Source organism: Aquila chrysaetos, chromosome 5 (assembly GCF_900496995.4).
Source record: "Aquila chrysaetos chrysaetos chromosome 5, bAquChr1.4, whole genome shotgun sequence".
NCBI lineage: Eukaryota > Metazoa > Chordata > Aves > Accipitriformes > Accipitridae > Aquila > Aquila chrysaetos.
Window position 1 is genome coordinate 67,313,066 of NC_044008.1, and position 27,006 is coordinate 67,340,071.

At 38.8% G+C, this 27,006-nt stretch overlaps 1 protein-coding gene across 9 annotated transcripts in view; it reads left to right on the plus strand.

Moving 5' to 3' along the window:
• TNRC6C (trinucleotide repeat containing adaptor 6C) overlaps window positions 1–27,006 on the plus strand; it is a 115,634-nt gene that overhangs the window by 36,244 nt on the left and 52,384 nt on the right. For all 9 annotated transcript variants that reach the window (XM_030013869.2, XM_030013865.2, XM_030013867.2 and 6 more), the window contains exon 4: window positions 15,966–16,292. In XM_030013869.2, coding sequence (XP_029869729.1) covers window positions 15,966–16,292 — 327 coding nt within the window. The remainder of the gene's footprint in view (window positions 1–15,965; window positions 16,293–27,006) is intronic.

Sequence of the window (27,006 nt, forward strand, 5' to 3'; positions counted from 1 at the left end):
GCCTAAACTGAATTAATGAAGAGCTTGTTTCAGATTCTCCAGGCTTTGCTATCAGGTGGATGAACTCTTGGTTCAAAACAAAAACTTCCAGTGAAGAGGCTGTCTTTGGGAAACTCATTCAGGAAAACACTATCTGCATATTAAATGTAATGTTTAAGAGGAGGTCTCAAAAGAACTGAAATATAAATTCTAAGTTTAGTATATTTTCTTTTTTCCCCCTTCTAGCTCAGTGCGCAGACTTAAGCAGTAGTTTGTTTTTTCTTAGAGCATGACTTTAATTGGGTTTATCTGAGTGAGGGATCATTCTTATTTTTGGGCTTCAAATTTTTCTCAGCTGCTCATTTCTGAAGGCAAAAGAGTGACATTTCCATAGGACTGCTTGTCTTTCTAATACTAGGAACTGCATCCAAAATAGGATGTAGAACCCCAAACATTTCTGTAGATATAAAATCTGTGAAATTTTGTAGGTACAGTCTCCTAAAGTGGTAACGATGTCACTGTGGTTTTTGTATGTTTTTAGGAACCTACTTGCTCAAAGCATTGATTCTCAAAATAATTTTGTAAAATATAAATGAACACATCTTCAGTTAGCCCAATAAGGATTCAGACTTTGAAATCTAAGGCAAAAATATTTCAGATTTAGCTTTTATTGAGTTGGCTACATACACAGTTTCTCTGGGTGATGCTACCTAAGACTTGGAATATGTGCACACTGCTGGGGAGGAGGGGAAGCTGGTCCATGCTGATCTCTTTGTTGGCACTACATCAGTTATTTGTGCTGACTGATTTAAAATGATAGCTCAGATATCTCTATGCTATCTTTAGGACTGTAGTATAAACATACTCTTAAGCCTTCTTTTGAGATAGAATGTGAACTGGAAGGGTTATGCCAAAATTACAGAGGCCTTTTACTCGTTGCTCACAAAATTGTTACTATTTTAGTATTGCACATAAAATATTCATTTGGTACCATAAATGTACATGACAGTAGAGCCAAGGCTTTGTGTTTACATGGGGCTCTAGTCAATTTGACATGTATGCCTAGTCCCATGATTTCAGCAGCACAGCCAGTGTCAGTAAAAATTATACTTAATATCTCACCAGCTGACTTGTAATCTGCAAGCAGTCGACACCATACTTTCATAAAAATGTCTAAAAGGAGTTAAATAACAATGCAACCTGCTCCCCCTGCATCCGCCTCCAAAAACATAGATAAAATAATTGGAGAAGCTGTATTTCTGGTTTCCAGAACAAAACTGTGTGCATATGTATAGTGAATCTGATGTGTCCAGGCTATGTTAGACCAAGTGTGTATTTGATACAAATTGTTATGTATGCATGCTTCATAGGCCTAAGGCATCCCTAGGGTATTGATCTTAGGCACACGTGCAGGCTGCCTGCATACCCAGTAGGTCTGATGTGTCCTGGACACATTGATCTCACTATCCACATGTAAAGATACTGATCCATAAATACACCCTGGCAATTTCCAGACATTCCAGAAAAATAGCCAGAGTCCTTACCTTCTTTCCAGCTCCAATTTCAAAGTGGAAAAAGACAGAGGTTGTACCTGACATAGCATGAATGCTTAGTATTTCCAGTTGTCCTGGGTGGGCTGCTAGCACTGACTGGGACACCCTGAAACTCCAGGAACACGTACCTTGCATGCACAGACGATGGGTGCAGCACATACGTTCTAGGTGTGATATAATCTGAGCGCTACGTACCGCAGCTGAACAGATTTCTGTAGAAGCAATCCAAGATAGAAATGATGGATATATGAGGTGTCTCTTTACAGTGCTCAGCCACGTATGTGTTTGAAACTGGAAGCATTTATGGTATGATTCGCTCTCTTCTCTTCAAGCCCCAACTGAAGAGGTGCCTTCAGCATCTTCAAACCTCAGCATCCGTATGGGCTGAGCTGGGTCCTCCAGACTCGGAACAGATTCTGCTTCAAAAGGGCTGATTCTAACAGCAGTTGTTTGACACAGTATAGGCATTAATTAATCACTTCCTAAGGCACAGATTTGTTTATGATAGAATTTTTGCCTCTGCTTACTTAAATATAAAAACCACACGTTAATCTGTAGGATGGTGATCCACTAGATTGCCCTGCGTTCTGTATTGTTTTAAACAAGTCTCAAGGCTTGTTCACATGAACTGTAACCTGTACGTGCATCACTGTTTAAGGTGCGAATGAAATTTTAGGCTCTTGTGTACAGTAAACTGATCACCGCTGAGATTATTCTAATTGTCAATTACTTATGAACATACTAATTACTGTGAATTTTCGTATTTATCTGTTTGTGAGAATGGTTTAACAATGATTGGATTTCTACTGTAAAGAATATTTACTGTTCAGTCTGTGCTTGGAAGTGGCCTGTTGAATGAAGAAAAAAGAATATTGCCAGTGTGATGACTTAGCACCATTTGTAAATTTGTTTTTTAAAAAATTCTTTTGAATATGAAAACTGTGTGTAAAACATTGTCTAATAAGATTAAATTCATACAGTCAGCTTATAATTAAAGGATTCAATTCCTGGTTCTGCCCAGACTTCTTATGTGACTGTATGAAGTGATTTGATCTGTTGTTATATTCTTGGATTTTCCCACCAGTACTTGGGGTAGTGATAGTGTTAGCATTGTGTAATTTCACTCTAAGCTGTTTCCTGTCTTTTCTGACTCTTTTACTGTCTAGTTACTGATGGGGTTGCATTGCCTTGAGCAACACTTAGGAAGGGTTTGGAGGGTGAGAGCAGAGGTGGAGGAGGGAGCACATGCCTGTGACTTGTTCTTGATACACGAAATGGTATAATCCTTTACTGTGTTACTGAATTGTTGAGACTGTGTGTTTGTGAGGCTCATATCCTGTTGATGGGCTAGAACTTAATGTGTGTTTGCCTAGTGGGTCTTTTTAAAATTAATTGGTGGAGTTTAGATGTTTCTAAATAGTATGGGAGGGAATAAAAGATGTGAATTCTGTAGCTGTGAAGAGGGCTGAACTTGCTTTATAGGAAAGTCGTCTTGTATCACAAACCTGAAAAAACTGCAAATGTTTCTAAACGCCAGCTGAGCAATCCCTCTCTTCGTTCAGAGCTGCCCTCTCACTTCATTGTAGAGTAGTACTTTCTTGCGCAAGCTGATTCACCTCAGCAATGACTCTTACCTCCCTTCTGTCCTTTTTAGGCAGGTCTTAATGCTCTTGTTTCTTAATGTTATTAACGCGAGTGCTTAAAAACTTCTAATAGCTTCATTATTTTCCTTTATTAATAGGCAAGTTGACTTTCTAATGTCAGTGTATTGTCCTGCTCTGGAGGCGGGAATCGAGTTTACAGGAGTCTGAATTCAGAGTCAACTGTATGATGACATGTTAAACGAAATATGCCTGTGCTTCAAACATCAGAGGCTTCAGGACAAATGTAGTCTAGAGACCAGCTTCTAGCAAGATATATTTATTTATTTATCTGTCGCTGCTTTACAGTGGGTGCATATGTGGACAAGTGTGTGTGTAGAGATATGTACTTGATTAATCCAGTTACATGAATTCATAAATGTGTCTTCACATTGCCTGTAAATTGGAGAACTATTGCCTGAAAGGAAACAGACGAATTGTTAGGTCTTGGAAGTTACCATCTGTTATCAGTTCATGTCCTGAAGAAATGTAGCTATGACAATTTAGCTGTTCCATTACCCAGAATCTTGATTCATAGCTTGGACTTTTAAGTTTGAGGCTTTATGTACATGGTCCCGTTTCTATTCATCAATTAGGCCATGGTAAACCCATGTGTGTGCACTCAGAGCCTTCAATAAACATGAGAGAGTTTGGCTTGCAGTGAAAGAGCATCATATTTGCTTTGGATTATCAATCTATTGTTGATGACAACCTATCAACCTAATTAGCTGTACCATTTTTAATGGCACAACTAATTAATTGTGAATTTAAAATCAAAATTATAATCAGTGCTAACATGGAGGAAAGCAGTGAGGAAAATACTAAAGCTGTTATAAGTATTCTTCACAAGGCTGCTGCACGTGAAACCAACCTGAGTAATGTAGAATGGGATTGAAGAAAACTTTTAAAAATACATGTTGAATCACAGAAAACAGGTTTTGTATCTTTCAAAAGAAGTATTTGGCACCCTCTCTGCTGACAGATCTGGGGGGAAAAAAAAAAAAGTATATGCTGTTCCAGAAAGGGAAACACAATCTAGTATCTGAGCTCTGAAGTATGCAAGGATCTATGTTTTTATTAGAAGCTTCTCCAGTTTTTAAGAGAAAAGTTAAATTTGTGATTATAGGGTTATATCAATAGAGTTGGGCTAGGACTGTTAGCTGCACAGAAGTTCTGCAGCAGGGTGGCCTGTGATGGGCTTACAAAGAGAATGCAGACCCATTCGTGGTGGAGGGGTAAAAGGTCATTTGGTCTTGATGCAATTTCAAGTTAATGTAGATCAAGAACAAAATGGAGAGGGTCCGGACAAGTGGGGCTGATGAAGAAAGACCACATCTTAAACTTATTTAAAAAAACAGCAGAAGCTGGAGAGAGTCCTGTGACTATCAACGTGAGAGAAAAATAATTTCTTTGTCATGGCTAAGGAAGTGGGAGAGCTGAATAAGATGGATTTGGAGCCCAATTTTACATGTAGGATTGTAGAAAATAATGCTGGAAAGTTCTTGAGAAGTCATCTATTCCGTCCTCTTGCTCTGAGACAAGATCACCAAATCTATATCATGTTTGCAGATAATCCTGAATCATTCTTATTGTTAGAAATATAAATCTTAACCTCCCTGGCTGCTATTTAAACGCAGCAAGTCTTGTCTTACTGTGGGATGGAGCAAATTATTTCCTCCTCTTCCTTTGTATTTTTCTTTCTTTCTTCCTTTGTATTTCTCGCTCTCGCTCTTTCTCTTTCTTTCTTCCTTCCTGTTTTGGTTCTTTTTAGTTTTGTTTTGTTTTGTTTTGTTTGTTTGGGGGTTTTTTTTGGTTGGTTGGTTGGTTTTTTCTTTGTGTACCCAGCATCTTCCAGACAACTACTTCTTTGCCTGCTGTCTGCTGTGGTAGTTCATGTTTCCAGATTCCCGATTCCTTTGTACTCTTTCCAGCTCTTTCTTGAAGAGAGATGGTCAACCGTGGGTACAGGCAGTGCTTTAGTGAAGGCTTTAAGATGCCAGACTGAAGTAGAAGGGTTACTTTGAGCCTCATAGCTGGTTATTTATTCCATTAGAACACTTGTCTTCTTACAGTAGCCTGATCTTTTTACTTCTCTTTGGTTTGTGATCTGCTAAAACATTGCATCTTCTTCTGCAGAACTGCTATGGGGTAAGTTGTTTGCTGTTCTGCATTTAATTCTTCATGCCTAATAACACGACTTCCTTATTGAGTTGCCGTTGCTTTTTTCACACCATGTCTCCAGTTTATCATTGCTGCGTTCTGATCCTATCACACAGCAATCTGATCACCCCCATCTTTTTTCTCCTTAGCTTGGTGTCATTTGCAGATTTAATAAGGATATTCTCTAGTCCATCATCCAGTTGTTAACAAAAATATTGAACAGCATAGGCTCGGATCAAGTCCCTGTGGAATCTATTCTGAAACATGCTTCTGTTTTGACAGCAAACCATTGATTCTCCCTGAGAATATTTCAACCAATTTTACATTTAGCTCACATTTCCCCAATTTGCTTATGACAATATCAAGTAAGAATTTCATGTCAGAAACCATTACAAAGTTAAGATGTATAGAGGGAGCTTTGGATGGTGGGACACAGATGGAAAATGTGAGAAAACAGGTAGAATTTGTTTGAACTGCAGCAGATGACTGGGTCTGAGTGGAGGGAGAAACAAATGAGTGTCAGGGTAGGAGTTCGGCGTCAGCTGGATTTGTGGATATATGTTTCTCTATTTCAGACCTTCGCATAAAGCCAACAGTTAAGAAGGTAACACCTGTAATTAAATGAATTGGGAAGAAAAACAGAAGATGATGAGAAAAAGATTGTAAGAGCTAACAAGGGACAGATTTAAGGAAGGCATGGCTATCTCAAACATTTCTGATAAAGCACGTGTCTTGAGACACCAAGTTCTAGCCAAGGAAATACCATTAGAAACCTCAGAAGCTCTTACAGCTCAGTTTACAGAGATAGAGGTTAGGCTGAGAGGTGCTGTGGAGAGGGCCAGAGTTACAAAGACAAGTGGGGGCAACGGTGGGTTTATTAAGACAAGCTTGAAACATGCATATGCTGTCAGGAGGACCCTAGGATGCGGAGATAAGAGAAAAAGAAGAGTAAGAGTAAACAGTGTGAGTGTGGGTAGGGTAGTATGTGGAAAGAATGTGGAATTACCTGAGAAGGCACAAGGACTAATAGAAAGCAGGTCCCAAACTTTTGTGCTAGTGATTTGGACAGGTTTTGTTTGCATGGCCTCCTAAAGCATGCAGAAGGATAGGAGGCCCTTACATTATAGGGTTATTGTATGTTTTTCCATAAGTAACTGAGGCGCTATCTGTTTAAAATGTATTAAGTCAAATATTTAAATTCCTCCATTATTCCATGATTTATGAAGCTATAGTTTGTTTTTCCTGTTAATTTTCCCCCAAAGATTTCTACTCTCTTTTCTTCATTGATACAGAATTTGTCAATATTAATTCTGCAAAAATAGTGCAGACTCATAGTTTTAGAGACACTTTGTATAAAACTGTGGAAAAATGCTCTAGTAAATAAATTTTCTCGGTATGTTTTTGACCTAGTTTCCTAAGGAAATGAGGCTTGTGAGGGTGCGTTGTATTCCTGTCTCGGTCTCCCCATTTAGCTTTAGAAGTACCTGGCTGATCCTGACCAAATTTGGTTGGAGGTCCACAGAGGTTCCTTGAGATGTGCAGCTGGGTGCAGGACAGTGTCTTAGTGCCATTACTTCCCTTTCCCACCTATATGCTCAGGTCTTAAGGAGACTCTTCAATGTGAATTCAATGGTTATCTATTCTGGTTAGTCTGCCAGCTGGCCAGTCAACCAGTGGGGAGCTTTGAACAAGCCACGATACTGTTAACACCAATGTCTGTTTAAGAAAAGAATGTTTAGTACTTCAAAAAATGTGAAATGCAACCAAATGGAATATACTTTCCAGCTGGCTTTAATATTTATATGGTTCTAGCAGATCCAGGAATGAAGATTAAAATAAAACCTTTAATTTCTAAGAGGTAATATGGAAGTCTCACTCTTGGGAAGATGATTTGCGACGGGGTTGTCACTGTGGGCCCTATAAATTATTATGATTTCCTCATAAAATACTGGTTTCCCACAGATGGTTGTAAAATCTTCCTGGATGACATATTTTCAAAGAAGGTCTCCCAGCATCAAAATTAGGAATTAATTTTTGACTGAACTGCAATCCACTGAATAGGTAACAAATAAATTTCAGCATTTAATATCTATCAATTTATGGTGGGTAGTTACCTGCTAACTTCATGCAATGATCATATGTCTGACTATAGTTTTAGAATAAATTATGCTTATATCTTGATGAAGCCTGTGAAATGTGTTCAGATGAGCAGGTCAGACTGGGAGCTGCAGAGCGGGGTTTGAATTCGTTCTAGCATAGATACCTTCTCACACAAAACCAGAACCATGAACATATGGGTAAACATGACTTTAAAACTACTCCAAACCAAACAGGATAGCCCTCACTTGTGTAGGTATTTCCTGAATAAAATGTCTGTCTTACGCAGGATCAATTTTTAAAAACTGTTCTTTCTCCTGTTGTTGTAAAAAGACTTTCCGAATGTAATGTGGGTATAAGCTGGTGCTGTTCTAGATGGGTAGATGTGTATTCAGAGCTTTGATTTCTTTTTCTTTTCTGGAGTTGGAAGCTCTGGCTGTTCTAATTAATTATGCAGTGTATAACAGTGCATTAAAACAGTTTTAATCAGTTGCAGTTTAGGTAATGTATAAGCAATAGAAATTATTAAGAACTAAAGCTGTTTTCTGGAGCATGATGCTGAGGCTGGCTATATGACCACACCATGTACCATCACTCCTCCTAAAGCAGAGAGGAGACTGGAGCAGGGCTGAGGGATTAGATAGTCTATCTTTTTGAGGAACTTCCTTGGTTATCTCCTACCACTAAAATACACAAAATTGAGTTGTTGAAGATGGTCGAGAAATACTGAAAATTGATTTAGAGGTTTTCCATGAACTTTGCAGGTTCCTGTTAATTCCTATTCTGACTTCAAATTTCCTGGCAAAAATATTCAAGTTCTGTGTAAAAGGTCTGAGTTGGTCTCACTGGTAGAAGTGAAAGAAGTCTGTAGAGACTGTCGGGAAAAGTAGGTTATGATGAGAGGTTTTAGAAGTGGGATGTTGACAGACTAAGGAAGGAGGCAGGAAACTTTGCAAAAGTCAAGAGGAGGAAGTGGAGAGGAAGCGTCTGGAAGAGGAAGCAGGAGAAGATGCACTGTGGTCAGTTAGGAGGTCAAAGAGGGGGGAAATAAAGTAAAACCAGGAAAAAGACTTTTATTTATTCTGAGTATTAGATGAATGATATATTCAGGAATTAGTACAAAATCGAAGCATTTTTTAAAAATAAATGGTGTTAAAGTTCTAAGGCCATAATAATGCATATGTTTTTACTTTTAACCCTGAATGTGGGCTTTGATGTCAAACTGCAGCTTCTGGTTACATTTTTAAAGCCATTATGAGTACTATTGAAAAGTAATTTTTGGATTCTCTTGGCTTTAGACATTAACTTTTCTGCAGTTTCTTTCAGGAGAAGTCTGTGTGCTCAGGGGAAGGGAAGATCCAGACAGAAAATTACCGCTTTTGTATAAAAACATTAGGAAGTAGGGTTTTGTGCAATAGTTTACTGAAATACCTTTACTTTTGCCAGTAGATGTCACTGTGGATAAAAAATACCAGTGCTTAGTAGACAAAGGAGGTAATTTGCTAAAAGAAAATTCATCCTTTGAAAGTAGATTGGGGGGGCAACATTTTTTTCCTAAGGAAAGACTTTTTTAAGCATATAAAAATGGATGTCTTACTAATCAGGACATCTATTTTTGCCCATTACAATCCTGTATTTTTTGCTTATCTTCGCCTGACTTGGGTAAGTTCATGGCTTTCTGTCTGACTTCATAGGGGGTGTCTGTATGAGCGTGCTCCAGTTCAGCTTTATTTTGAAAGCATTTAGTGTTTGGAGGTTGCTTTAATAAGCACCAGTTGTCGCTACAGTGTGTGTGTGCGGGGAATTGGACATGGAGGAAGTGGCTTCATTAAGGTTGATTTGGAGGGGGGAGCAAGATGAGAAATAAAATTGCCCATATGATTGGCTGGGAGAATAGCTCTGAATTATGGGATCCATCTGTTTCCTGTAATGAATTCATAAACCCATCAAACAATGACCTGAACGAATTGCTGAAGGAAAAAAATAATACACTGGCATGATATGTTTAACGCAGTGAGGCATTGGCATTGTATAATCAAAAATTCTTCTCACATCCAGCACTTTGTAATGGAGCTGCTGTGTTTAATAGAAGCTGTAAATAAATCCTGTCACAGTAGCAGCCAAGAATGCATTTCTGGGTTTAACTGTTTCTCTTCTGGAATGCCTGCTCCTTCAAGGCTTTAGAAATGCAAGTTTTATAGAGCTGGAGTGGGGGATTCTGAAATATAGAGAAATGTTAATGAGGTGAATGAAAGGAAAAAGCTGCCATAAATCAGTATTATGTGGCTTAACCAGTTTCTTTCATTTATGCATGTTCTTTCCTTATGTCATAGAAATGTACTTAAAAGCTATTGTTGTAATTGAAATCTGTTAGACTGATCCTATTCATTATATTAATAAAATCCACCTACAATTGCTCGTAACACTTTTTTATGCAGTTGGGATTCCCGAGATTGTAATCATCAAAAAGCATATGGGGTAATTATTGGATTTGTTTGGGTAAAATTGGATTAAGAAGTTTAGATACCTTTAAGTACTGATAATTGTTACAAGAAAGCTCATTGTTTAGTATATGTACAGTTCTTAGAATGTAGAATAAGCAGATACCCATCACAAACATCTCAAGAGCAAGCAATCTCAAGGCTTTTATTTTACGCCTTTAATTGTATTTTTGCAAGAGGCTTTCTACTTAAATGTTTTTGCTTTAGCTCTTTAATCATGTGCTAGTTGTGAAAATCACTTTGTAGTAAAACCTTTCTCCCATACATTTTAAATAACATTTTTATCATTAAAGCAAATTTAGTCATAAAGGCTACATTTTAATTCCTGGATTTCAGACAGCTGCCCACATAACATTAGCCGTGGCAGTGTATTACTTTCAGGTGAAAGGGTAGACAGGCTGCTCCTTCAGGGACTGGCAAGGTCTCTCTATAGATTGGCAGGTTGGCCCTTGGGGCTGATTAAATGTATAGCGCACAGAGCATCAGTGTTCTAGGCAGCCCCTGCTGACCACAGGCACTGCCATGCTGTATGCAAAAGGTTGCTGTCTGGTTTGCTTTTAGCCTGCAGTTTGCTAAAATATTATGTCTTTGTACGTTGTATGTTCTGCAAAGCATAGCCATCATCTCAAAATACACACGTTGTAGGAAGGAGAATGTCTAAATGGTGTATAAAGATGCTCTTAAAGCAAGTATCGTATGACAATTAATAATTAGGAAGTCTAATGTAGACACTTTGAACGGTAGGTGTTTCTCACAGTGCGTATCAAATGAAAATTGCTGCTTAAACATTGCTGAAGATGACTTTAATAAATAGGTGTTGAGTTTTTTTCGAAGAATACAGTCGTATTGTCGTTGTAACATACATTCTCCAAATATTATTGCTGTATTTGAAGGCTAAATTCTAGCCTGATAAGAAGCTGGAATTTGGGAATCAAGCCCATTGCTATGATGTTGCTCACTTTTTGCTTTATTTCCTGTCAGGGGTGCTATTAAATAGTTATTTTCCACCTACCATGATTGTATACACAGTGTTCTTGCAAGAGCTTCCATTTAACTCGTCTTAAAAGAGATTTTCATATACAAAAAAACTCCACATCGCTACGTTGATTAGAGAAAAAAACAGTATTATTAATATGCAGAATTATTTTTATTCTAAAGTACAATGGGTTTGATATTTTGATCTTCTTTGTTCTTTTTTTCTCATCTATGATTCAGATATTTAGATGGAAACATTGTTTCTAACACTGAAATTGAGTTTCTCAGGCCACACCTTTGTGATGAAGCTGCTTTGTTAATTCACACTAAAGCAAAAATTATGTACTCTATGACCTTAGGTCAGTGATTTTATATATATATATATATATATATATATATATATATGCATGCATGCATGCATGCATGCATACGCATATTTGGAAGTACCAGATGCATGTGTGTGTGTGTGTGTATATACATATAAAAATAAAATGAGAACATAATGCTTTCTAAAAAGCAGCCTAGCCTGCCTTGCTCTCTCAAAGACATTTCCAATGAATTAGTATTCCTTAAGAAAGTCTCAGGGCCAGACAAATACCGACTCTGTTGGCATTGTGCCAGTTAATGGTTTTAATTCTCTTGTATACTTATTTAACTCCATGGTAAAATAATTTCTTAGTTTAAAAAACAACCAAATCAAAGAAGGCTGTAGTTTCTTGCTTTGCCATGCGGTTGTCCCTTCCAACCTTTTTTACTAGCTGGTCGTCAGGACCTTGGAGTACTTCAGAGTTTGATGGCCAGAGCTGAGCTGGCTGGGTGAGAGACGTTGGGTGGCGATGTGGGGGAGCAGTCCTCATCCCCACCTGGCTGCTGCCTCCTGCCTGTCCCCTTTTCCTCCTCTTCCCTGGTGTTCCCTCTGATCTGCCTGCACAAGGGTTTGTGTGGCTAGTCCTGTTATCTGAGTTGGAGAAACTTCCCGGCTGAAATGGTTTATTATTTTTGGTGGATCAGACTGTCTGGAGTGCTCTTTCTGAATCTTGTGGTTGCGAGCAAATCACATCTAGCTTCATCTTTTGAAATTTCAATGATTGTAAATGCTTACATCTTTGTAATAGTAGTAGTAGTAGTAGTAGTTAAAAATGTTTACATTTCTGTAATAGTAGCAGCAGTAGCCATAGTAATAATACCCCAAGATCTCTAATTTTCTCATTTCTGCTCCCCATCTCCCAAACAAAATGGAAATACACACTTTTGCTTAAAAACATAAAAAGTGATACTGTTTTAATTGTCTTTTCAATTTGTCAAAGCAAGCAAAACTAAGGAGTTGGCTTACAATTTCAAGTTTGGATAACAGGCACTTCGATATGCACATACACAAGTCTGAGGTGGTGTAGCCTTCCCAAACCCAGGGTGATGGGTGGTGAGAGCCTGAGCCTGTGTTTTCTGTGCAGCAGGTTGGTACCTGCCGGACAGGCGGTGGTGGTGACCCGCAGAAGCTGCGTGTGCCCTCCCGTGGCAGGCTGTCCAGAGAGAGCTGGAGAGAGATTCATCTCTGGAGGGACTGCGGTTCAGTGAGAGGATCAGCTTAATTCATAGGTTATACTACCTTTTTTTTTTTTTTTTTTTAAAGGCCAGGTGGAATGTTAAAGTCAACAGGACTTAAGAAAAGACCCATTAAAACTAAGTAATATTTTCAGTCACATGGGAGATAGATTTATTGATATTGTGGAAACAAAATAATTCTCAGATACATGTTGAATATGCAAATTTGATACTTGAAATTAATTATTCTGCACTTCGTGACATTTTTAGTCTACTTTTTTAATTGTCGGAGTTAGGATAAACTGTTCATTTCCAAAGCTGGTGGTATATTTTGAAAAGGCAAAGAAGGTGTTATTCTCAGCTCTTCAGATGTTACTGGTACTTTTAAATTTTTTTATATTCAAAGTTCCTTTTTTGTTATAGAAATAAGCACAGGTGAAGTCGTTTAGGCTGCCAAAATAAAAGTCTTGGAGAAGCAAAGTGCTGATGGTTGCTGTCAAGCTTGCCATGTTTTTGCTTGTCCAAGTGCCTGCTTGCTTTGAAACTACCCTGGACACTACCTTGATGCCTGTTCACTGCTTCTGCTGTGGAAGATGATCAGTTATCGGGTGTGTCAAAGCCTGCAGAGAGGCTGAGTACTGGTTTTACACCATATATATAACAAGGTGAGATCCAGTTTTGCCCTTGTTGGACATGCTTGTGATAAGCTGGAGGAGTACGCAGTTCTGTGCATCTAGGAAGCCCAAAGGCTTCCTTCTGGGTGGCCGAGCAGCTCTGGTAGACGCTGCCAAGTGAGCAGAACAAACTGGTGCAGTTCCCGCCAGGCGCTGCCATCCCCGGCCGGTGCTGTGCCACTCTGCTCCCGGTACCACCACCCCAATTCCCTCCTGGCTGTTCCCGAAGGGACCCGGCACCGCTGACCTCTCCATGCCAAGCTGCGCGGGCAAATTCCACTACAGACCAGGGTGGGTCTGGCCTGCTTATTTCAGGCAAGGTTAGTATGGGGCATATCAAATGTACGCCTGGAGTGCAAACATAGAAGACTGGGGTGTCCTGAAATGCTTAATAAAAAGGTTTAGGAAAGACCATGAGAAAACACAAGCTTTGTGTGAGTGCTGAATAAGCTGGTGGATTGGGTCTTTAAACTTGTTTTTTGGGAGATTTTTTGGAAGCCTGAAAATTTATGCTTTCATGGCTATAGGCAGTGTGATATTTAATATTAGCAATCTCACATCCCAAACTGAAAAACTGCTGAACTAAAAAGGCAGTGGGTGCTCTAGATGGGTGCAGTAGCTTACTGTGCAGTTTAAATCAGCACTCTATTCAATACTAAATTGTCACATCTCCTCTCTCTTCTCCTCCCTCCTGTTCTAAACCATGCAGAAGATTTGTTACAGTAAGGAATAAAAGGTTCAAATACTGTAACAGGCAATGCGTTTTGCCTAAGCAGAGAATAACCAGAATTTATCCTTACTTTTAAAACTTAATGCTGTTTTAGTTCCAGTAGTGTTGATAGGACGTTGTATTTTGTCCTGGTAGTAAGGAAGAGGCTAAAACTATGGAAAAGAAGCAGTTGAGATGCTATTTAGTATGTTTTAAGGGTTTTAGACTTGAAAGATTCAAGAAAAGCTTGTGTTACTCTTGTGAGGAAATACTGATGTACAAATAACTGTAAAAATTTATTTCTCTGCAATGTAAACATTAGTCACAAATTTATGTCTTCAGCCTATCCTACACAGACTGGTCAATACATTTATTAAATCAGAGAGAAAATAAGTTATGTTGAGGTGTTCTTTCTGTCCTAGTGTGAACTGGTTGGCCAGTTTGGTACCTGTGGTGGGTGTGCTCTGCATATACTGGGGAATTAGTATCTCTCCATGAAAGACAAAACTTTTTGTATCATTAAAAGTAGTGCTAACGTTGATTAAAATAATCTTCATGCTTTACACGTTGGAATCCATTTTGCAGCTGAAGTTGAGTGCTGCTTACTACAGATGAGAAAGAGTTTTCCTTTAGTCACTTGTGAGACGTGGAAAAAGAATGATATGGGCTTGTTTGTCCTCGTGCCTGTTCACTTGTGTTCTTGCAAATGTGTAGCTTAGTGTAAGACTGAAATGTGATTTACTTTCCTCAGTTACTCCATTTCAGTGTCAGTTCAGAAATGAGAAGTGCTCTGCAGAGAAACATTGCTATGTAACTTTGCAAACCGCAGCAATGGTTCTTGTGCTCTTCAGTGGGATACAAAAAGTTGGTGTTTTTGTAAGACACTGAATTAAAAAAAAAAAATCCCCCCAAAATAGACTTGTAATGGCAAAAGAGTTGTGTAAGTCATCCACTGTTCCCAATGAAAGGAACTAATTATGATCAGAGTTTTAATCATAATTTTGAAAATATAAGCCCCATATTTTTGAAGTCCTTAAAAATAATTTATTGAATAAATTGCCTGCGAGCATAACTTTTGGGGTGTTTGTTTGTTTGGTTTTTTTTAAATTCCCAATACATAGAACTTACTTGTGCCTCATTGGAGGTACAAAGCATGTGCATATGTGTCTACAGATTGGGTAAAGCAGGAGTAACATAAATTAATCTTTACTTGAAAACTTTTCACTCTAATATACACACTTTCAGTTGAATTAATTCTCTGAAATACAAATTTCACAGCATGCTAGTTACTCTGTGGCACTATTTCTTATTTAATGTTTTTTCTGCACATTATCTGAGCATAACAAAAATTATTTCTAGCCATCCTTTTATTTATTGGGCTTTTATTTACTGTTTTAGGCGAAGCGTTCTCAGACATCTTGTTTTGAGAACAATCCAAGATGTCTTAGAAATGCTGGAAGTGAAAACATCTAAGAAGTATTTTTCACTTGCTCTGTTGTAGAGTTGATAGCAAATCAGTGTTTTTCTTCTTAAGTCTTGTACTATCCTAAATCATATTTAGTATAAACACCCAGATACATACATAGACATATACATTTGTCAGCCATTTGAGTATTGATGTGAACTTGGTTGTGTATATACAAACTGTTCAGTCTTCAGCCGATATGCTCTCTCCTCTTCTCACACAGTGGGTACCAGATATTTATAGTAACCAACTTCTCTGTTGTGTGCTGCTGACTGCCGATGCAGCCTGGGAAGCGGGAAGTGTGTGAGATAAGGCCGGGGGGTTGTACAGTTAAAAACAGACATGTAGGCTCTCACAAAGAGTTGGGTGTGAAGCCTTTATCAGCTGTATTCTGGTACATAAATTTTGCAGCTATATAAAAACAGGTTTTTTAGACGTAGATTTCAAAAATGTTATATAACAATTTAGGAGCCTACATACATAGTAGACTAGCCCTGAGTTCTGGTCGTAACACTTTTTTATTTAGAATTTATTTTACGTATTTTATAGTCCACGCTTTGCCAGCTGTTGTTTGGGAGACTGGAAAACATTATCCATTTGCTCAGTTACAGGAAAAAAACCCACAACTTTTCTGATACTAAAGCAAAAATTTTTTTTTTTTTAAATGTAGTGCCAGAACCTATTAAGACCAGTTTAAGCCAGCCCCAACCTGCCGGTACCGGTACCAGTACTTCCACCAGCACTATTACCAACAGCAGCAATGGCAAGCGTGCGTCTGCTAATGGGCAGCAGCCAGCTGCGTCCCGTTACCTGCCTCGTGAGGTGCCTCCACGCTTCCGCCAGCAAGAACAGAAGCAGCTCCTAAAGCGGGGTCAGCCACTGCCTACTGGGACTCTGACCGGCACCAGCCCAGCACAAGGTACTGGACAAGCAGGGGCGAGTCCTCCTCCACAGCAAGGAGCAGGTGGACAGCATCATCCCAGTAAGACCCAAACAGGTAAGAATCGAAACCCAGTGAGATACTGACTCTTTTTTTTTATGTAGTTATGCCCTCCACTGTTAGCAGAGATGCTGCGAAAACTTAAGGAATGTTAAGAATTGTCTTAAAATAACGGGATTTAAAGTGAAGTGTATGCTGTTGCTCTTTTTCTTACAGAATATATTATGTCATTTCTAGGATCCAGTTCTAAAAGGTTTTCTTACTTAGATGCTCAGACCTGTGGGGTCTTTTTCTAGTTATTTTTCCGTTTCTTTGGATATGATCTTCAGGAAATGTAGATATTTCTTCAGTGATCATTCTCACAGAAGCATTGTTAATTTGGGTATTTCCAAGTTTTTTACTATCATTTTGGCAATTTTAAAGAGAGTTTTGCATATAATTACATGTAAATAAAAAATAGGAAGTTTGCTTATGTTGTGTTGTGACACTTTTATGCCTTTATTTGCTTATGCTCTCAATTGTTATTTTCACATTAGGAAAATAATACTTTGGGAAAAGTAGTTGAGTATCTTAGTCCTTTCTACCACTTCATTCCATCCTTTGCAGATAGACACACTGACCTTCCTTTGGCTACTGGAAATAGCATATTGAGGAATAAGTCTCTTAGCTACCTTTTTTTCCTGAAGCTGCTAATGAGAAAACAAGAAGCAGCTCTCTTATTTGCCCTTCTGTGCTAGAGATTGTGTAGCTTCTACAGTGGAGATGAGCTTAGTTGGTAATTGGTATATATCACCTTTTTCATCACCACTATATATGAATGTCAGGTTAGGCAAAGCAGGGAGTGTTCTAAGATACAGTTATCTATGGCTTAGAAAAAGTTATCTGGACTAAGTCACAAGGGGTGTTTTGATATCTTGAATATTAGTAATTTCTGTATGATCTCAAGTGTTGCTCATTATCACTCATTAACGCTGTCAAACATTACAAAATTTGGATCTGAACTGCCTGCAGTTTTCCCTTTGGGCATTAGTGAATCTTTCACTATTTTTGCTGTACTTGCTGCTGAACTGAACCCCAGCAGAGGAAGTTATTTGGTGGTGTCCTTACAAGTTTTAGTTAGATATGAAAATCATCCCTCTCAGAAATGATAGCTTTTACAGTTATCGAGATGCATTTGAAAATACTATGCAGCTACTCTGCAGAAACACAAATCTGAAAATGCAAAATAAAACAATTGTTTATTTACTTAAAATGTTGGGGGTTTCTAGGGCAGGAAGAGGTTCTGCTTCTGTATTCTCGACTATTTGGCTTTAGTGACATGGAAAGTAGTAAGTTCCCACCAGTTAGAGCAGCATTCTTGTCGTCTTTGCAAATCACAGTTCAGCAGGGGTGGTGGCTGACATTTATGGCTTCTCTTTGATTTGGAGATGTTTGTTAACTGTCAGACTAATGTTCTGGTTTAGATATATATAAAATATACATACATATATATATATATATATATGTATGTATGTTTGTTTTTTTCAGAAATCTAGTAATTACTTACATGGTAGAAACAGATTGGCCAAGTCAAGCGGCTCAGTATTAGACTTCTTCCAAGCATCATTATAGATGTATCTGAAACATTTTTGATGTTTAAGAAACATACTGTAAATCATGAAACAAACTCCACTGTAAATTGTAACATAATCCATAAAATAACTTAGCTTGTACTAGCTGTCTGACTGTGATCTTGCCAGGTGCATTTGTACCTCGAGGTTTTAGACTTCTTTTCCTGGTTCCTATTTTAACTTGCTGTATAAAATAAGCACTTGTTTCTGTAGTTTGTCAGCCTGGCAAGTATCAGCAGAGGTTTTACACTGTTGAATTAGTTTGCTTTTTTATTCTTTTGCTACGTTTCTGCTACCGTTGGAAAAATTCAGAATACAGTAAAAGCTAGTAAAAATGAGAGGAAGAGTGCAGCAGCTTTTCAGCTTTATATTATATGCCATATTGCACAAAACAAGTTAACCCATATCAAACTCTTAGCAACAGTATTACTTGAAAGCAATTAGTGCACAAAGAGTCAAAATTGTCAGGTGGTTGTTTACTATGTAAAGTCAAAACAAAAACTTTCAAAGGCACGAGGAAAATCTGTGCACAGTTCTGGGAGCAGGGAAAAGAATCTTAGACAAGCTAAATCCTTGGCTACTTTTTTGTCTGCTGACAGCAAGAGGTTGTGTTTTGAGACTTAAGTGGTTGCATCTTCCTTGTAGAAAGAAATTGCTGAATACTAGAGCTCATGTAGTTGTCTTTCCAGCAGGTGGAGCATCAGTTCATTTACTAACTACAAACAGTTACAGAAGGGAAAAAAAAAAAAAAAAAAAAATCTATCTAGCTCACTTTATAATGACAACAGCTGTGTGCCTGGCTGCTTTGTGAGGCTGAGAGAGGAGTATAGCATATCTCACTCCTGAGGGACCTTTGCAGCCATGAAGTATGTATATTGATAGTCTTACTTGGTCTCTCATCCTGGCTTCGTCTTCACATTGATGAGCATAAAGACCAAAGAAGTAAGAAGAGTATCCAGGGAAGGCCAAAACCTTTTCATCTCAACTGTTAAGATTTGAGTAACTACTAGCTTTAGAAAAAATTTGGGGATTCTATATCCTGAAAACCTTCAGCACTTAAGTTACAAATTTTCCATGAAATATAATTCAAACTGGGTCATATTTTTGTGAATATGAAAATAAAGAATTTTAAACATGAGGATTCTGACTAAGCAATACAACATCAGAAGGAAACTTCTCGCCTTCCTCCACTTATCAGTAGGAACTGTATTCCTTTAAATGTCTGTCTGTGGTTCCCTGAGTAATTCATTGTTGTGGTTTAACCCCAGCTGGCAACTAAGCACCACGCAGCTGCTCACTCACCTTCCTCACAGTGGGATGGGGGAGAGAATCAGAAAAGTAAAAGTGAAAAAACTCGTGGGTTGAGATAAATACAGTTTAATAGGTAAAGCAAAAGCCACACACACAAGCAAAGCAAAACAAGGAATTCCTTCACCGCTTCCCATGGGCAGGCAGGTGGTCAGCCATCTCCAGGAAAGCAGGGCTCCAGCACGCGTAACCGTTACTTGGGAAGATGAACGCCATCACTACGAATGTCCCCCCTTCCTCCTTCTTCCCCCAGCTTAATATGCTGAGCATGACATCATATGGTCTGGAATATCCCCCAATCCGTTGGGGTCAGCTGTCCCAGCTGTGTTCCCTTCCAGCTCCTTGTGCCCCCCCAGCCTTCTCGCTGGTGGGGTGCAGTGAGAGGCATTAAAGGCCTTGGCTCTGTGTAAGCACCGCTCAGCAATAGTGAAAACATCCCTGTGTCATCAACACTGTTTCCAGCACAAATCCAAAACATAGCCCCATACCAGCTACTGTGAAGAAAATTAACTCTATCCCAGCCAAAACCAGCACATTCATTTACTAAAGAGTCTTTGCAAATAAAACTTCTCTAGGGAAGTGAAGGGAAGGAACAAAATAATCGGAGTTGGCCAGAAGAGAATCAGTGTAGGTACCTGATCCATGTCTAAACAGGAGTTTTGTCTGTCTGAACAGCACCTGCATCGTAGAAGAGTGATCACTTAATTAATATTATTAGATGTCTTCAAAGTCTAGAGGCAGTCAATAATGCATCAGTGCTTAGGGCTTTCTCGCTCTCTGGTAACCTGATTGCCTAACCAGAGCTTATTAGACCTGTGCTGGATTCTGCCCAAGCAAGTCTCCATATGTGGCTTCTTTAGACTTATGATGAACAATAGTAACTTTCTTTTGATGGATGACCTGGTACTAATCAAAGAGCCAGGATCGTTGTAAGCTAGCATCTTGTATCCGGAAGATGCTTAATGTAAATTCGTGCCTGTAGCTTTTCTTTTTATAGGGTCATATTCCTTCATAGTTAACTTGAAATTATGCAACCACGTTCCTTCCAGGCCCTATTTATAACTACCTGGATACAAGGAAGGCTGTTAGAGAGGCATTGGCAACCTCTTCACTGTAATAATCACACTATTTTATCTCTTTATTCTCTTATCAGCAGTCTCTGTTATCTACTGCCTTGGCCTATCCAAAACACTTATCAGAACTCTTAACTGCAATGTCATGAATTAAAAAGGGTGTTCTGCCAATGTAAGGCAAGTTGGAATTAATGACCACTAATATATTCTTTGTCAGGTTTATCATCTGGAAATATCTGTGAAGTGGATGAGAGTAGTGATTTTTTGTTTTCTCTTTTAAGATAATCTCTAAAACATTAACTAGACAAACTGTTAAGAGACAAAATTAAAACATTTCAAACTGCATAGAATATTTTAGAAATCTTATCCCTTGAAAACAGTCTTTTATTTATTGTTAACTATATGAAACTATCTTCTGTAGTACTTTAGAGTGTTTTCTGTAGAATAGTTATTTTTCTGGAACTTTTACCTTGAGCTACAAAGTTTGTTCTTGACATGCCCCTTCTGTAATCCTTTTTAGGATTACACTGAAGGAAAGCTGTATTGGTAATCTATGGGCAGTATTCTATTATCTAGTCTAGTTTGTTATTTTTACTTAAAGATGGAGCTTTTCATCTCTTCCCTACCCACTTTGTCAACTAACTCCAATAAATGTGGTGAATAGTTAACTTCCCTCATTAAGGTGTGAGGCATTAATGGAGTGGTCCTTTTGCCATATGATCTAAAAGAATTAAGGTAATTTCTGGAAGCTACCATGGGAGATTAAAAATAACAATATCCTTCTTTGTTTCTTTACAAATTATGAAGTTTGTATAGGAGTCTCCAGGCAACCACTGTGTGTTTGATGATTATAAGAACAAAGATCAAAAGAAGTAATCAGTTTTTCTTGAAGATGCCTTTCACTTTTCTGCAATTCAGCAATGTGAAAGCAACATCCGTCAACTCAAAAGAAATATACCATGTCCTGCAGGAGTCATGATGAAACTTCTGCACTTCTTTTGTATTGGCAAGTAGAGTATTTTGTGGAACGGATCAGTAACATATGTTTCTGAAGTCTAAAAAGAAATGAAAGCAAGTAATTTGTGCAGTAGTCAAAATGAGAAAACACCCAAGCATTGTGGAAACTGAAGAGTTACGCTTTTAATTTGTTCTATCTGCTGTTTTCTGGGAAGTGAGAATTTGACAGCACTTACAGAGATTTATTTTCCTACTGTGGGCTGATGCCAGATTCTGTGCTGAACTTTCTTCTTCTTTTTCTATGAAGCTGGAAGTTTTATTTCATGTTTCAAGATTTCCTTAGTGGCAGTTCACATATTCATGCTTGTGGTGTGGCATGTGCATGTTGAAGTAAGTGTTGTGGGCAGTTGGAAGTTGCTGAGTGCCGTCGTGTGGCAGGTTAACTCTTCTTATAAATCTCTTTGTATTAACTTTGTTTTTGATAATTTTTTTAGGAAGCAAGATAAAAAAACCCCTGCTTATTGTTAAAATCATGTCTGTCAGTACTCGTTTCAAACATCCGATCCTTTAACTGTGGGTTACTTTAGAGTTCCTTCTAATAGGGCAATTGTATACGGTTGTGAAGTCATATTTGGAGAAAAGTTTTAGGGAGAGATAATACCTCTTCTAAAACCAGTCAGTGTAGTTGGAAAACACAGATAAGCTTTGACATACAGTTGTTTCACCAGATCTAGCAAAGTAGTAGTGACCTTCATGCCAAACGCATGTTTGAACAATTGACCAGTTTAGCTTATTGTGTTTTGTGATGACTGCAGGTAAGGCATGTATATGCAAAAGTAGTTGCAAAGCATACAGTCTCATTTCAAAAGTTTGAAATAAGATTTAGCTTGACTTCCTGGAGGCATGGCAAACAGGGTGATTTTTGACAAATAAAGCACATGTGAAAACTGCCTTTATGGAAATGATTTGCTGAACTTTATCTCTTTGGGCCCATCGTCTGTAATTCCATTAGCAGAATATCTTTGTTGGCAAAACATTACTGTGTTTTTGCTTTTAGATGGAAAGTTACAGAATTAAAACCAGAAACTTTAGAAATTGATTTATTCTGGATCTTCTGTAAGCCATGTTTTTCATATGTAATAGTTAAAACACTAAATGCTATGAAGTAGAAATCGGGGATTAGATAGTATATTTATTCATCTTGTTTGCACACTTTCTATGTATATCATTTCACACTTTATATAGCAAATACACTTTTTTTAAAGTGTGCTACACTTAGCTGGAAGATGTGCTTTGTTGTATCATGGCTGTTGATCTTGAATGAAGGAACTAGCATGGTGATGTTTCTTTGTAAACACAAGAATTGGCTATTTATACTGCTTCTGTGAAAGGTAACTATATAGCAAACACATAATGTTTATCTGCAAGAAAACTCCTAACAGCTTTCAATTTTTGCATCACTTGATTAGGTGTTCACTGTACAGCAGTTCACTGTACAGCTTGTCACTATACACAATGTTTCTGCAATGTGGCTATGTAAAAGTTTTCCTACTAGTGGGATCAAATTTGATGTTATGCCATTTAAAAAAAAAAAAAAAAAGAAATTACCAGAATTTGTTTTTATTACTCTTTTGCCAATAGTCTAATCGAATTAGCATTGTAAAGGGATGTTCAGGTACCACCAGAGGTTGCATGAGTGGTGATTGTTTCTTTCTTCTCATTTTGTTCCTCAGGGCTTTGTTTAGCATTTGGTAGTGCTTGTTGTCTGGTACACGTCCCTGGAAATCAGGCAGTGTTACCAAAGGTCACTAGTGACAGGTATATGTTTAGACAAAAGGAATTTAAAAAAACATCCTACAAGGACAAAAATGTAGCAGTTAAGATGGAGATGGGATCTAGCCAGTAGGTACTATCTGGATGTACTCCTGAGTGATGAACGTTTTCTGAAATGCAGTAATAGGAAAGTCTGTGGGAAGTGAGTGTCAGCTAGTAAAGGGTTTTGTCTGCCATGCAAATTTTCAAAAAACCCATATAATGCTTTGAATATAGATAGAGAAGTAGCAAGCTCTGTGTAGCACAAATACGGGCATTATGAATGAAAAATGATGGTAAAAACTCATCAGTAAACTAATCTTTGGAATGAATTTTTCTGTATTGTGTATGTTATCTGACATCAGGCAGCAGAGCGTGAAAAATAAATCTGCTGCTTCAAATCTATTTGACAGTGATTAGAATTTTTCACCGGGAGAAGGAAAACTAGAAATCTGTAAAAGGATAAATGACTGAGATGCCTTTATAGTTTTGTTGTCCTCACTTTCAAAGGGTGGGGCTGTGCAAAAGCATGACTCCTCAAAGGCCATTGCTTTTGCTTTAGAATCAGTAGACCTGCATCCTGCCTCCACGTTCACTGTCGATGGCTCTGCTCCGGTGGTAGCCAGATATATGAACTGCGCAGGTGTCTGGGGGGAAAAAAGGTCAGGAGACAAAGAGTCTGGCAAGTTGTTAAAATGTGCAGATGGCGATTTTCTGACAAAGCATGTGAAAAGACCGAGTAGCAGGACCTGCCTCTGACGGTGGAGAAGTAAAAGGTAGAAAGCAACTAACTATGGTCAAAGTGATGAGGAAATAAGAGTTTGGTCCTTGGGAAGAGCAGAAAGGGCGTAACATCATGTGAAAATATCAGAAAGCTGAATTTATACAGCTCAGGAAACAGGGATGGTTCTACAAGAAATAAATAAAAAACAAAGACGTTTGTAGCTGTTAGGAAGAAAAAGCCACAAAGAACAAACAGATAATACTTTCATAAGTCCATTAGTAGTAAAAGGAAGGCCAGTGGAACTGGTCTGATGTTCAACAGGGAGAACCATTGATAGATGGCATCAGGAATACTTTAAATGCCTTTTCCCTTCATCTGTAAACTAATGATTGACTTAGAACTAAGACTAGAGTGAGTTAGACTACTTAAGGAAATAAAATGCTTCCAGTTATCTGAAAGTGATGAAATTCATAGTAGACTACGTTGAAGATGGGTTGGAGCAATCTGGCGTGACGGCATTCTTTCAGAGTGTGAGAAATAGAAAACAGAAAATAAAACACCTGATGTTAAAAGGCGAGAAAGGAGAAACTGAGGAATTACAGATCAGTCAGTAATCTGCTAGAACGATACTAGAAAAAATAACCAAAGCAGCTATTTCTGTGCATTTAGAACTTTTCAAGAGAGAAGTACAGAGCCAATGTGGGTTTGTAGAGAGCAGGTCGTGCCGAAGGAGAGTAATTCCCTGTCAGCAGTGTGACAGGCACTGCAAAATGAGAGGGAAAATCATGTCCTAGAAGTCAACTTGGTATAGCCTTTGACAGTGCTTCAGAAGACTTTCTCGTGATGGATGTATGGTGGTGTAAATAAGTGGGAAGTATAAGATGAAACTATGTTAAGAAGAGTCATAGCTGCTTAGGAAGCTGTAGACAGGGAGCAGCTATCAGTCCTTACTGGCAAAATGAGAACGTTTTGAGTGAGAGTACAAATTTGTCCTCTGATATTTGCATCAGTCTTTTTTCTATAAGCAACAGCCTTCATTATATTTTTGAATGATACCAAACTGGAGAAGAGTGCAAGGCAACTGGAAGACAAAATTACAATATGGAGTAGTGGTGACAAAACCGTGTAATTGAATAAGAAATAAAGAAAAGGGATAGGTTCTTTATTTTGGCCAGAGCAGCTCTGTACACAAATACAGTTACGTGAGTATTGCGCTGCAAGAATGGATCTGGAGTTGGTCATGGGGTAAACCAGATTAATGGTGTCACACTGTTGAAAAGATGACAGACATACTGACGGATATAAACAGTATGGCTTCCCATGAGGCACTTCTGATAAGGCCTCTGAATATTGAGTCCAGTTTGGGGTACTGTGCCTTCAGAAGGAAGTGACCAGCTGGAAGAAGCGCAGAAGAATGCAACAGTAGAGATCTTGAAAACAAGCCTTGCAAAGAGTGAAGGAATTGGAGCTGCTGAGTTGAAGGAAGACTGGAATTAGAAATGCAGAAATACCTAAATGACTGCTGCAAGGAAGAAAATTATATGTTCTATATGCCTGTGATGGATCAGATATGAAATAATGGGCTTAAATTTCAACACGGAAGATTAAGGTTAGACATTAGGAAAAACGTGCCTGTATGAAAGCTATCTTAAGAAGTGAGAGAGAGCACTTGGTAATATGCAGTCTCTGTTGCTGGAGGGCTTCCTTGTTGGGTATCAGGAATAGTTGCTTAGATCAGGTGAGTGGTCTGCATAACCTCTCAAATCCCCTTTTTTAGTCTTCAGGTAACTATAAGGATTTCAAATTTATCAGACACATGCCCTGTTGAGGCTGCCACAAGACGGGGCACGCGGAAGGGAACAGACGCTCTCTGCCAGCACGGGCTGGAGTGGAAGCTGTGCTTTATTGTGCCCCAATCTTTGGTGTGGGCTCTGACTTTCCCTTGGGGTTCTGCATTTCCTTCCTATGGACCCTTGTCTGGTAAACACAGTCCCTTTGATTTGGTGCCCTTTGTAAGCACCTGCGTCTGTAAGTTGAAGTTGATTACAGGAAGTTTATGTTATTAATAAGAAGAATACAAGGAACATGGGAATGTATCTTATGTTCTTTTCCAGTTTTGACATATCATTTTAACTAATGAAAATTTCAATCATGTGTAGCTGGTATTAAAGGAATATAATAATCCATAACAATATTTTGACTTTAAAGTTATTGCAAAATTGACTCTCAAGCTTAGTTTCTAATTGCATTTGAAATAGTTTTCTGAATGGAAATAAAACCGAACTGATTTGATTCTCATTCATCTGTTGTTTTTAAAATGAGGTTAAACCCGTCTAGTATTCAGACACTATTGCAAAGAAACAGAGAATACATGTCTTCAGAAGGAAACCAACTATTTTCAGGAGTACTTCAGTGGAACAGTTCTTGAGCCAAGAATAGCAGCAGCGATTGTGCTTTGGTAGTGAAGTGGCAGCAATTCTGAGAATGCAGCCAAACCTTTAAAGAGACATCAGTTGTGTGCGATCCAGTGCAAAAGGGCGAAACTGCTCAAACGAACACCTGACAAGAATTGAAACAGCAAATTTAAAACGTGCTCCATTTACTGTGTAATTAATATGTATTTGGGGCAGATAGGAGGGAGGAGGAAGAGCAAAGAAGTGAGAAGGAGAAATAATTGTAAAGGAGTGTATTAGACACACTAGAAGTTGGTGTGTAAATTATCCTTTGGGATTTGTATATAGGCATTGATAAAAGTCCTCTAGGTGTGTTGTCAGAATTTGTGATGATATTTAGGTCCTGAAAACAATAAGCTGCCCCCTGCCTCTGTCCGCGCTCCGTCTGTTCATGTCTCGAAGAGGAGCAGTGCTCTCCAGCCTGTGGTGGTTAAAAGATGGGCGGGCGGGCGGTCCACCCTTCTGCAGGAGGCGGAAAGCGCCCCGATCCGTGCCGCTGCATTGTCTACGGCAGTTGTTCCCTGCCTTTATAAACAGCAGCGCCTTTGATTAATACGCTCTCGCGTTTGCCACTTAGGTCTTTTTGAGATAGAGGCAGGGAAGTCATTAAGGGCTTGGCAGCGTGCCAATATACGTCTGGGACTTGGTGCGGCTCTCCCTTGCCAAGCGGTGGGAGCTGCTGTTGGGGCTGGGGGGGGGAAGATGCCAGGCAGGAGCTGCCGTGGGTTGTTGGGGCAGGGGGGGAGGACGGCGGGCAGGAGGCAGGAGCTGCTGCCCGTGCAGGCGGTCGGCAGCGCCCGCGTCTTCTCTTGGCTGACTTTCAAAAGCGGGAGA